Raw genomic sequence first — 13,839 nt, 5'->3', positions numbered from 1 at the left:
GGGCTAGATTAGGGCTAGTTTATGGGCATACTTCCCATAGTGCATTCAGAAAACAACTCTAGGAAGTAGGTAGTTCTATCTTACAGAGGAGAAAACTGAAGCCAATAAACTTCAAGTGACAATCAAAGTAACAGAATAAAACAGAGAATTCAAATTGGGATCTCTGGAAACGACATCAATACTCATTCTTCAGATGCAGGGTTGAAACAGGAGGCTACCTGCATTAAAGGTTGCCCCATCTATGGTCCTTTCTGCCTATTCCCCCATACCTTACACTACTCCCTTCTTGTCATTCAGTTGTTTCAGTCATGACCCCATTGGGGGTTTTCTTGACAAAGATACTGGATTTGTGTGCCATTTCCTTCTCCAGTTTATTTTATAGTTAAGGAAATTCAGACAAAAAGGGTTAAACAACTTACCCAGATCACATAGCTAGGAAGTATCTGAGGCTAGATTTAAACTCAAGTCTCTAAACCCACTAAAACCACCAACTGCCCCATTTCTCTAACTGGAAACAAATCCTTTTTTTCTACGTGATTTTTAAAAAAGATTTGAAATTAGAATAACTCAAAAAATTGGCAGTAGGCTATATCATAACATTTCAGAAAAGCAGGCACTGACAAGGAGAAAGCTAGATTAGAAAATGGAAAATTAGAATAAAGAATGGAAAGGTATCAAAGAAAGGATAAGAGAGAAAATATAGACAAAGAATAGATTAGCACACCATAAAAAAAAAGACAAACTTCCTAAGTTTAGAGCCAACCTGATGGAGCTAGAGTAAATATTGGCTATAGGAAATGGGGTGACTGATTTCTCCAGCTCAGGATTAATAGAGACTCCTCTGATTGCCCACATAATTTTCAGACCTTCAACCTATACCAGCTTTTTAGAGTTCTATTTTATGGGCACTAATGGTTGCTAGAATAAATGTCTCCTTTCTAAAACTTAAAGAGCTGGGCTTTTTCAAGGCCTAAACAAGGTTGAAGCATGTTGTGCATATACTACAAATGGATTTATTTAAAGACTAATACCTCTTCCAGAGCTTTAGGTGAAAAATCTAGCTTTATAATGCAGGCTTTATGGAGAAAACAGACTGGAAGTTTAGCTAGATTTACTGCTTTCCCCCAATCTGCACATCCAGATTATTACAAACTAACTCTTTCTCCTTCCTCCTAACACATGGTACTTGTAACACTGCCAGAAAGGAGATCTCTTCTTATCTTACTAAAACATAAAATGAGTGCTAGGAAGAAAGATTTCATGGCTATCGTGATCAGGCTCATATGTGCCTTACTGTATCCAAAACATCTGAGGAGGCTAAAGACTAGGGTAAATGAACAGGGAGATCTATCTGCACAGGCATCTTCCTTTGGGATTCAAGAGGATACAGTGTATCTTCCAAGGAAGAAATCAGAGATTGGGGGGAAAGCTGCCCTTAGTCCTGCCCCTCTACTACACTCTAATGCTTTGAGGTTTCAAAGTCAGTATGGCCAAACTTTACAAGGGAACAAAGATACATCCACAGTGATGACAGCAAGATTCATAATGAAAGATCCCCTCACCTGGATAAAGTTCCAATGTGCTCTCTCTCTTAAGGGTAAGGGTAATGTATATGATCAGGGTTGCATGCTTTACTAAGAAATATCTAGTGTTAATTATTTGAAATATCTCAGGATCATTGGTTTAAGTCATATTCTTGTATGATTACTTTTAGGGGGGAAAATGGGAGTTGGTGAAAATCTTTCATTTCATTAGGGCAAAGAATTTCCTTTGATAAAGGATGCAGGTCAAGAAGAGCAGCTGAGTTGCTCAGCTGATTGAGAGCCAGGCCCAGAGATGGGAGGTTCTGGGTTCAAATCAGACCTCAGATACTTCCTAGCTGTATGACCCTGGGCAAGTCACTTAACCCCTATTGTTTAGCCCTTACCACTCTTCTGCCTTGGAACCAATACACAATTTTGATGCTGGAAGGTAAGAGTTTTTTAAAAAAGAAAGAATGTAGGTCAGAACTGTTCTTCAGCTTACATTCTTAGAGTTGCTTGAGGCACTGAGAAATAAGTGATTTATCTAAGGTCACAGTCAGAATATGTTGAAGATGGGGCTTGATTCTCAGTTTCTGATTCCAAGATTCATTTTCTATCAATGTGACCTCTCATTACTGACTGCTCTTAGAACTCGGCATCCTCTAGAGATGAGTTGAAAACGATGATTAAAATGAGCAGCAGAGCTCTACTAGCTTAAAATAAGGTGACTCTCCCCTATATCTACATTTTTTACTCCATCTCTGCAAAACTACCCAGAGAAGATGCCAGGTCTCAACAAATATAAACATGACAAAAATTCTTGGATATCAAAGAGTCCTACAGCCATTCTAAAGGAGTGATATTACTATACTCTTTACAACTGTGAAACAGTATTTTATTTTATTTCCATGATTCCTGAATAAGGAGAATAATGTCTAGTTCAAATTTAAAAAATTTCAATGTATGAAAAATTCAGCTTTAATACTAATCACCTTCTCATATTATATATATGCATACATATCTTATTTGTACATGATAGTTTGAATGTTTTCTACCCCATGATATTGTGATGTCCTTGAGAACAAAAACAATTTTTTCCTTTTAGTACTTGGTACAAAGTAAGAATTTAATAAGTGGTTGCTAATGACTTGAATGTTGATTTGTGCCATTTGAAACTTATATAGTAAAACTGATAACAACACCAAGGTATAGTAATTTTAAATCTACAGAAGCTATCCTCTCAGCAGTTTCTCCTGATATCACAGATTCAAGGAATCCTAATACTGGAAAGAATCTCAGAAAGGATCTAATGGATATCCAGCTCCTGCTGGAAGGTCTTCCATGATGGAGAATATTGCCTTCAAGCATAGCCTATTTATAGTACCATCTGGACAGCTCTAATTTTAGGAAGTTTTTCCCTATACTGAGCTGAAAGCCTCTTGCAAAATAGTATCCCTGTCTTACATATGAAGAACTTGAAGCTCCAAGAAGGGAGTCATCTGAAGACACAAACTATTTCTTTTTTTTTTCCTTTATATCCCCAGAACCTAACACAGAACCTCTGTCAGAACCTGGCAGAGTTCTATGTTCTTAATGAATACTTATCGAGTGCATTGCTCATGATGCCACATGTTCCAAACTAGGTTGATTGTGGATAACTGAAATAATGGAAAACAAAGTTGTGAATAAGGGGCCCAGTGAAAATCAGTGTGAATTGACTATGAGAGGATGACTCATGCATAGGGAGAAGTAGGAAGAGAGAGGTAGAATGGGGGGAATTATTTCACATAAAAGAGGTACACAAAAAAGATCATTTACAGTGAAGGGGAAGAAGGGGTGGCAGGAGGTAACATTTGAAATTTACTCTCATTGGAACTGACTCAGAGTAAAATAATATGTACTCTCAGTATATATATATATCAATTTTATGCTACAGTGAAGTAAGATAATACATAAAAGAAAGGGGTAGTATATTAGAAAGGAGGGTATATTAGAGGAGGCAGTAGACAGAATAAAAATAGACTTTTTAGGAGGGACAGAGTAAGAGAAAGAAGAGGGTAAACAGGAGGGAAGATAGGATGGAGGGAAACACAGCAATCATTACTGTGAATGTGATACACTCACACATAAAATGGGAAAGGATAGTGTAATGGAGTAAAAAGCAGAATCCAATAGCATGTTGTTTCCTAGAAACACACTTGAAGTAGAGAGACACATAAAGAATAAAGGTTAGAGCCTGGACCAGAATCTATTCTGTTTTAGCTGAAGTAAAAAAAAAAAGGCAAATGAAATACAAAATATATTTACATAAATAAAATAATATAAAATATATAAATGTGAAGTACTTGGAAGTCTTCCCGCTAAGACAAACTGCCTGACATTATAAAATGGTTATTTGCTGAGCAAAACTCAAGGACAATATGAACACAATTACAAAATACTTTTCACACAAAGTCAGATCCAAATAATTGAAGAAATAGTAATTGCTCGTAGGTAGATTAGGTCAATAAAATTAAAATGACAATTCTACCTAAATTATTTTACATATTTAGTGCCATATCAATCAAACCACCAAAGAATTATTTCACAGAGTTAGAAAAAATAATGAAATTCACCTGAAAGAACAAAAGGTTAAGAGTATGAAGAGAATCAATGGGGGAAAAAATGAAGGAAGATAGCCTAGCACCAATCAATCTCAAATTGTATAATAAAGCAATTGTCATCAAAACAATCTGGTACTGGCTAGGAAATAGAGTGGATTACTAGAATTGATAAGATATACAATATATATTAGTAAATTAGCATAGTGATCTAGTGTCTGATAAACACAAAGATCCAAGCTTTGGGGACAAGACAAGACCTCATTATCTGACAAAAATAATTGTTGGGGAAACTGAAAAGCAGTTTGGCAGAAACTAGATATAAACCAACATCTCTCACCATACACTAAAATAAGGTCAAAATGAGGACATGATATAGAGAGCATTTTAGGAAATAAAATGGATAATTTTGATTACATTAAATTATAAAATGTAAAAGTTTTCATTTTAATAGATAAGGAAACTTCACAGGGAAAACCAACAAGATTAGATTGATTCCATTTGAGAATTTCCTAGTTATGTGTGATTCCTATATATGTGATTGGCTTCCATATGCTTTCCACTGAGTAAAAGATAAACTTAAAGGACATTTGGTAGCTATAATTACACTAGTAGCCTGAGAACTTTTGATTTTATGCCAATGGAAAAATGGAAAAGTTGAAGTTAAAATGATAGTCCTAAGCAATATGTTTTAAATTTTATCCTGGAAGTAATAAGAAATTACTGAACTTCTTTTAGGTCCATTTAAATATATGCAGATGCCTATCTATACAAAAGCATAAACACACTGGCTTTGGATATGTTTTAGTTACTGTCTTTAAATATGTTTTAGTAATTGTTGATAAAGTCTCAAATTGGTTTGTCTTTCACAAATGAAACTGTTTTATTTAATTGTTAAAAAAAAGACTTTTAAATGTATTTATTTTTCTATTTGAGGTATCTTTTTCTGATAATATCAAGAGACAGAACAACCTATTTTACAAAATCCGATCCTGAAGGATTTTTTTAAAGATTATTTTTCTAATCTATAGGAAGCAGTATCCATACCATGTGCAGGGTTTAGTTAAAATAGAAAGAACAAATTTTATGTAAATGCTGAAACACTCTAAACTTTCAGATGAGTTATATAGGTAGCCTAATTTGACATTCTTCCTATACCTTATGAATACTAAGTCATAAGATTAACACCATAAGATATCCATGAATTCTCATCACATGGATCAAATACTGAAAGACTACAGAAATTATATTTTTGTTAGGTCCTACTAAAATATACTAAGTTGTATAATTAGTAGGTTTAAGCAGCATTGCTCAGGAAACATCCACAAGTGTCCTGAAACCTAGAAAATCAATTTACTAGAAAAAAACACTCTGCAAATTAGTCCTAGGAAAAGACTTATTTGCATAGTGGTTTTTTGAAATGAAATGAAATGAAATGAATGAAAAGGTTCATTTTAAATACTAATGACTACTGTCACTTCAATTAAAAACACTGAGATGCTGAGACAGGGATACAGATCTCTAAGTATGAGTAGATCAAAAAGACAAGTTGTGAATAGTGGTCAACATCCCTTTGACATGAATTTCCCAAGCGAAAATGGTCCTCAGAAGCAGAAGACTTCATGAAATAGCTAAATCTAAGACAACAGAATAAGAAGTCAGTTATTTAAATGAGCATTAACTGAATTTTGCACATATGTGCAATATCACCCAACACCTAGATTGGATTAGGGAGTAAGGAAAGCATCTGGAGGAAATGTGAAGGAAAATCTGACTGGAACATTTGGGATGAGCTGCCAGAAACAGACTGGATAAAGGAAATTATAAATATCCTATATTATATAATCTTAATAATTGTTACTATAGTAATTTTGCTTTCCTGCTATGTTCAACTAATACTGTTTATGGAAAAGCCTGCCAAAATCTTATATGAAGGTATGCTGAGAGGAAATCAATAAGATATACAAGAATGTGTTGGGAAATACACATATTATGTGACCCACAACCAGAGTTGGAGGGAGGAACTCAATTTTCTTACTGCCATTTCCATAAGATGAACATGTCATATAGTGAGCTAGAGTCCACAAAATACAGCTTAAGATATCAACTACCGGTTCAGTGCTAAACATCTAGCTTCCTATTTCATCTGTCATCTGTTATTTGATCATTATCTTCTCTTTGCTCTTTGAAACTCAATTGCACTCATATTTGGTTATGTAGCCAAAACATACATAGGGTTACCAAAATGATGAATTTGTGAATCAACTGAAGCCTGTACTCCAAGTGGGGAATTTTCAGAGCTGAACACAGACTCAGCTCTGGGCCCAAACCAAAAAGGACCAGGACGTGGGCAGGCAAGATGAATTGAATGAAAGTGGGGAAGCGAAGAGGATGAATGAGAGGGACTAATCTTACATTACAGGGTGGCAAAAGTAGAAACTTATACAAAGTAGAAATGGGTGAGGGAGAAGATCTCTTGAACATTACTTTGAACTATTTCAGAGTGAATAATACATATGGCAATAACATTGCAAAAGCAATTTTGAAATGCTTAAGAACTATGAAGATCAGAATGATCAATCATGAATCCATATAAATGATTATTTAGAATGCTGCTTACTTCCTGACAGAGAGGTGATGGAGTAGATAATGCAAAGTAAGACATGAATTTTCTAACAAGATCAATATGGGAATGTGTTCTACTTATCTATATATTTCTAATAGGATTTTTTTTTCTTTTTTCTCTTAGGAATGTAGAGAAAGATAGGAAGAAGAGAAGGCAGATTGATAATCCAAAAAATGAATTTAAAAAAAAGGAAATTGTATGTCAGGAACAATACAGCCCCTTTATCTGTACCAAAGAGTTCATGAAAGAGAATAATGTATAATAATTCTAAAAATGTAATGCCAGAGTTCATCATCATCCAATGGAATTATTGAGAAGGGAAATGATAAGGCAATCCTATCTTCCAAGAATATTAATTTGACAGTTATGTAAATAAAGAGAGGTCAAGAAGACTACTGAAGAGGCTATCTATTCACAATGTGATTAGGGCCTGAAACATGGTGTGGGTAGAGAAAAGAGGATGGATCAAATTCATACCATGGAGATAGATTTAGGAAGACTTAGCAACTAATTGGACATGTGAGGTGAAGGAGAGTGAGTCAAGTATGACATTAAATTTATTAACTATGAAGGATTGAAATACCCTCAACAAAAATAGGAAGTTCAGAAGAAGAATAAATTTTAAAGAAAAATCATGAGTTTTGTTTTGAAAATGTTGAGATGAAGATTCTTGTATCTAAATATGTTATATGTGTATCATACAAAGACCGAAGATCAGCTGGCTAAATCTGGAGAAAAGATTAACCACTAAATGATTAATTTTTTTAGTCATAACTCATGAAGACCATCTACTAAGGCATAATATAGTTATAATCCTATTATTGGGAGAGATGGTACTCACACCAATGAAATCACAGATCCTCAAATACACATTGCAATTGAATTTTCATTTGAATTAAATATAATTCACATATTTTTCATATTTTTTGTGATCAAAAGAGTATGTTAAAATTGCATATATTATGTACATCTCTTAGTATAAATTTACATAAGGTTAATTTACCTAAATGGAAAAAACATTAAAGAGCATTGGAATGACAAGGGCATGAAGAAACATTTAAAATTAAATAGTCATGTCTGGTTTATTTAGTTACTAGCATCTGCAACTAAATGTTCTGTTTCTAGTACCACCAGTTTTCTAAGACACCAGTTATATATTTTGATACTGCCTTTTCCTCATACATCCATTTAGTCACTAAATCCTGACAATATATTTCCACAATATAAATCAGATTTATCCCTTCCTTTCAGCTCCCATTGCAACCACCTTCATTCAGGTCCTTCTCTCCTTTCATTTGATCTATAGAATAGCTCAAATCTAGTTTATTTATCACTCTTTTGTACTATTGATCAAGTAATATTCCTAATGTACTATCCTGATCTGGTTAACAAAACCCTTAAATCTATCAACTGCCTAACAAATAAAGCACAAACTCCAGATCCTGGTATTCAAAGTCCTTCAAATTTTCACTCTTTCTAGGCTTCAATATTATATTTTTCTAGGCAGAATGGAATAATTCTGATCATGTTCTCCCACATGCTGATGTATGTGTGTGTACATGTGTATATATATTGTGAACTTTAGATTACTCCACCCTACTTAGTCTAACAAAATCAGGAATGTCTACACCCATACTTAAGGATTAAGTATTTAGGAGGATGGCCTATGAGAGGCATATGCTAGGCAAATGACAAATCAGAAACAGCTGACAGACCCCTGGGCTGTCCTAAGTCAAGCTTAAGCTACCATTGTTACAGGTGAGACACAGGAAAATGATGTAAAACCATCTATATATTTGGCGTCACTTCCTCTCTCTAGTCTCTTGGACGGCGGAGAGGTGGCTGCTGGCTGCTGGCTGAACGTGTCGGCATCTTGGCGTGGCGGCTGCTATTGTCTGGTTTTTAGTGGTTAATTTTCCTTGATACCATATTGGAGGAAGCCTAGTAACCTAGTTCGGTGAGGCGTCTTCTCTGAGATCTCTCGGAGTTTTAGGCTGATGCTTTCTCTTTTACCTTCCAAACACTGTCCACTTAGAAGCCTCTAGTCTCCTTCAGAAACCTTGTGGTGGAGGATATTGAACTCCCCCTGGCACAGGCCAGGGTTCTCTTGATTTCTTCCCTATATATTGATTAAACCACCATATATTTCCAAACTGACTTCGGTATTTTTATTTGGGATATCCCCTGGCGACCAAAAATTAAATTTAGATTAGGTCACAACCCTAAATTATCCTTACTCTGTGTGTGTGTGTGTGTGTGTGTGTGTGTGTAAATATATATATATATTCATTTTGAGTTTCTCATGGTACCTGCTATGAGATACTGGTCCAAACCTCCTAATTTATGCTAGAATGCTATCTTTTTCTGAAAGTATTTTTTACCAAATAATGAGTCCCTGCTTCTATAGACTTGAACAGCCTTAGGAACTTAGAACTTACCTCCTATTTCTAATCAATGTAGGCAGTTCTCTTTCATTGAAATATCTCTAGGCATCCTTTCTTTGCCTTAGCTTTCAGGTAGTCCAATTATTTAAATTATCTTTCCATGATCTGTTTTCCAGGTCAGTTAGTTTTTATATAAGGCATCTTGTGTTTTCTTAACTTTTTTTTTCAATTTTCAGATTGCATTTTTGAAATTTCTCATTTTCTTATGAAGACATTAACTTCAGTTTGGTTCATTCTAATTTTCATGGGAATCTTTTACTTTTTAAGGTTATATTTTATATCAACCCATTAATTCTCTTTCTAAAACTCTTCTCCATAGATCTTATTTCCTTTCCAATTTTTTCCTCTAGTACTCTCTTTTTAATTGTAAAATCATTTTAAAATCCCTATGTCTTTTCTTTTGGGACTTCCTTTTTCATATACTTTTTCAAATTTTTACTTTTTTTAACCAATTACATGCAGTAAAAAATTTCCACATTTTAAAAAAACAATTATAAACAATAAGAATTTTCCATAGTTTTTCTTGGTTATATGATCAATCTTATCTCCCTCCCTTTTCCCCTTCCCAGTGCTAGCAGGTCATTCAATCTGGATTATACATGTATTATCATGCAAAACCTATTTCCATATTGTTCATTTTTATGTGAGTAATTTTATGAAACCAAAATCCAAAAACATAAACCCAAATAAACAACTGAAAAATCATATGCTTTCATTTGAATTCTGATTCCAATAATTCTTTCTCTGGAGGTGGATAGAGTTCTTTGTCTGTGAGAATTGTCCTAGATCATTGTATTGATGAGAATAGCTAAGTCTATTACAGTGATCATTCCACAATATTGCTATTACTATGTACAATGTTTTCCTGGTTCTGCTTATTTCACTCTGCATCAGTCCATGAAGGTTTCTTTTAGAACTTCTAATTGATCTTTTGAGCAATCTATGTTGTTCAGGACTTTGTATGTGCTTTGGAGTTTTTCTCTTCTTTTGGGTTTGTTGTCCTAGATATCCCTAGAATCTTAATTCTTTTCTTCCTATACTCACTCTTCCACACTCGTCTCCCAAATGTGGGCCTTTACTCTCTTTACTACGTGAGGGTAAACTCTATAAATTTCTATTGTGTCTATTGTAGTTTTGTATGGTCCTGGTTTGGCCTGTCTTAAATGGTGTCTTATTGCTGAAGTCAGATCAACAGCACTGTGTTTCTGTGCTAATCTGAGGGTATGGCTCTGAGGTAAGATCCCCTCTCCTGGGTTTGAGTGACAGTGCATTGACTCTTACTCCAGAGATCTTGCTCTGAGATCTCTTTCTTGGGTTGGAGCAATAGTTCTCTACCCTGGGCTCAGTAACTGAATCTCAGATAGCCTTTCCTTGGTCAGAAAGATAGATATACAGCTTTCTTCTTTATTTGGCAATTGAGTCAAAGATCCCAATCATCTATCTAGAATTAGAAAGAAAATAGTATGGTATTGTTTTACTTCTTAGTTCCAGAATCTTAGTTGTGATTCTGGCAGATCTTGTTTCATACTACCTGCCCAAGTCACTTATCTTTTGGTTAAACTGTGATCTGGTGTTTGAAAGATGGCACATTTTTGTTTCTTTTTAGATTGCTGATCACTACTTGGTTTCGCATGCTTCTGAAATTTTTGCTAGAGTTTAGAGAACTAAGCTATACTATTTCCTCCACTTTGATATCCTTACTAGTCTCTGCTCCTACTGCTTCCTTGTAGAATCTTTAAATTAACTTCTAATATCAAACTGATTCTATTCTTGGTTCTCAATACAGATACTGCATGAGCTTTTATTCTAGGTGCTAATGAAAAAGTCTAGGTCTTAAATTCTCTCTCTCTCTCTCTCTCTCTCTCTCACACACACACACACACACACACACACACACACACACACACATGCATTTACTGAATACTTCTCAAGGACTTAACCAGATTGTAGACTCTCCTAGTTTACAACTTGCTTAAATCTCTCAGTTCGAGAACTGGCTCAATATTCTATATATTACCCTCAGGGTATGACCAGATTTTCTCAGACCATTAGAGGATGCCTCTTGTATCACTCACTATATCCAATGGATTTCAAAGACTTTTCAGTTGGGAAACATCTTACATTGTTGATTTTTTGACACACATCTCACCTTGGGTTTTAGGCATCTATGTGTGTATGCATATAATTGAGGGGGGCTAGTATATCTTATCGCTTTCTTCAGGTGAAATGGAATATTTTTCTAGGTTGCCTCACTCTTCCATATACAAATTTTCAGGATCATAGCTATTAAGTGCAATTGAGGGCTGCCCAATGAGAGACCAACTCATACGAGTATGTTTAGCATGTTCTGCTTAAAGCAATCCCTCAAATGAATTTTGAAATACACACAAATGTTCTGTGACTGTTCCTTCCACTGACCCAGTATGAAGAAAAGACCTCTTTGATTTGTTACTAACTCAGGGTAGAATATAAATACAAAAGGGGAACAATTCAAGTCTTTTTTCTCTAGATGTAATATAAAGGAAGGTGGGGAAAGGGCCAACTTACCCTATCAGAGTATTTTGTATGAATTTCCACTTCTAGTTCAACAGTTAATTAAAAAAATCAGTTTCTTTATCTCATGGATAATAGGCTAGAAACATTCAGACTGTCTGAACACATGTGGATTATTATGCTATCATGAAATTCAAGTAGCAGGCTCACTAAGCCTCCCCATGTAATTTGGCAACAGGCAGAACACATTGTACATTTTCTGAGGATGGGACCCCAACCTCCATTACATACACAAAACTGCTTCTTTCCCCATGCCAAAGATTTAAATATCACTTTAGTTAAAACAGAGATAAGACTACAAATTCATTTCAAAGATCCATGAAATTCCTATCACACAAAATATTTATTGCTTTTTAAGATGACAGTCAACCAGGGAGAAAATTGTCTTTCCCCATGATCATTTTGAGTCCACACCCCAGAATCCTCCTGTCTCTGCAGTACCTTAGAAAGACTATATGTATGTATATAATTAAATATACTTACTGTTTTCTTTAGCACTTTGAGAGCATAAGGTTTCTGGGTCCCCTTCTGCATACATCTGTACACAACTGATGTAGCACCCCTTGAAGAGACAGAAAGGATAAACAGGAAAAAAAGAAACAAAAAACCTGTTATGTTCTGAACTAGTACTCTCCAAACTTTTCTTGATAGTGTATCCTATCAAAAAAAAAATTTGAGTACACACTCTGAATTCATATATTAATTATTTGTAAGTTATAAGTGTATGTATATGCGTGAATATGCTACTGTGTTGATAAAGGTGGTGAAACAGTAATTACTACTGTCATAGTGTTGTGGGGGTTGTAGCGGTGAACCCCTGAGGTTCGGGAAGGATACCTCAAAACAGCTTAAAAATAAAAAGAGAAATTTATTAATTTAGAAAGTAATGTTGAGAATGGCCAGGAGGATAGTACAGGTGGAAGAGCTTGGGAGGACAGCATGGATGGAAAAGCTGTCCCCCAGACAACATCAATTCTGGGGATTTTACCTTCTTTACAACAGATGCTGTGTCATGGTATGGCCGTGACTCTAGAGTGGTAACCACTCAGACATTGGGGGGGAAGAGGTTGGTCATCTGACTGGGGTCTGCCTGGAGACATAGGGAATGACCCTCATAAAAGATTCTTGAGTTTTAGGTTACGGCCCACAGGCCACATGTGGCCCCTGAGGCCATTTATCTGGCTCCCACCACACTTCTGGAAGGGGCACCTCTTTCATTGGTGGTCAGTGAGAGGAGCACTGAATGTGGCGGCACCACAAAGCGCAGCGTCACTCACATACAGTACTACTTCCAGTGGCATAATCCTTTGCATGGCACCTTAGAATGAGGTGCCCCACAACGGATTATGTGGCTGCACAATGGAAGACATCAGCATGGTGAGCAGTGATCTAGGAGAGGGGAGTCTGCACTGCGTATACTGCTGCCTGGTTAGGGTTTGGGTTAGGTTTTTATAGTCAGGTCGTCCAACAGTCTGAGGGACAGTGAACTGGCCCCCTGTGTAAAAAGTTTGGGGACCCCTGGTTTTAGGGAACAGACAGATGTCTAAGATACAGCCCAATAGTGTTGAGGTGTAGCCTGGAGGTGCATCTCTGTCCATCTTAAATCTAAAGGAGGATAATCCTCTCAGGGTCAGCTGTTTTGTGTTAGGAGTCACGTGAATATAAGGGAGCAAAGGAATTTCCCTGATCATAGTTTGCCTGAGTTTCTGAGGGTGCAATGCCCATGCCAATAGCTGTCCTACGCTTCGCAAAAGTAGAGATCATAGTCTTCTTAGAAATTCCAAATGGGGTATTCTAGGTACATCTAAATATACCTATGTGAGAGGGGTGTCCAAAATCCTATAGTTTTATTTATTCTTGAAACCAATTCTGTAAATTCTTTAAACATGAATCTCATTTACACTATCCCTGGCAGAAACATACCCAGGCTCTGATTCAAACGGCAGCTCATTCCAATTTTGGACATATCTAATTATTAAGAAGTTCTTCAGGGGCAGCTAGGTGGCTCAATGGATTGAGAGCCAGGCCTAGAGACGGGAGGTCCTAGGTTCAAATCTGGCCTCAGATACTTCCCAGCTGTGTGACCCGGGGCA

At 35.9% G+C, this 13,839-nt stretch overlaps 1 protein-coding gene across 8 annotated transcripts in view; it reads right to left on the bottom strand.

Moving 5' to 3' along the window:
• Positions 1 to 13,839, bottom strand: part of CAMK4 (calcium/calmodulin dependent protein kinase IV) — a 215,012-nt gene that overhangs the window by 144,319 nt on the left and 56,854 nt on the right. For all 8 annotated transcript variants that reach the window (XM_007486600.3, XM_007486603.3, XM_016431362.2 and 5 more), the window contains one exon: positions 12,230 to 12,308. In XM_007486600.3, the coding sequence (XP_007486662.1) occupies positions 12,230 to 12,308 (79 nt within the window). The remainder of the gene's footprint in view (positions 1 to 12,229; positions 12,309 to 13,839) is intronic.

This window comes from Monodelphis domestica, chromosome 3 (genome assembly GCF_027887165.1).
Source record: "Monodelphis domestica isolate mMonDom1 chromosome 3, mMonDom1.pri, whole genome shotgun sequence".
In the NCBI taxonomy this organism is placed as follows: Eukaryota; Metazoa; Chordata; class Mammalia; order Didelphimorphia; family Didelphidae; genus Monodelphis; species Monodelphis domestica.
The sequence above is the reverse complement of the archived record's forward strand: the minus strand, read 5'-3'. Positions and strand labels throughout refer to the sequence as shown.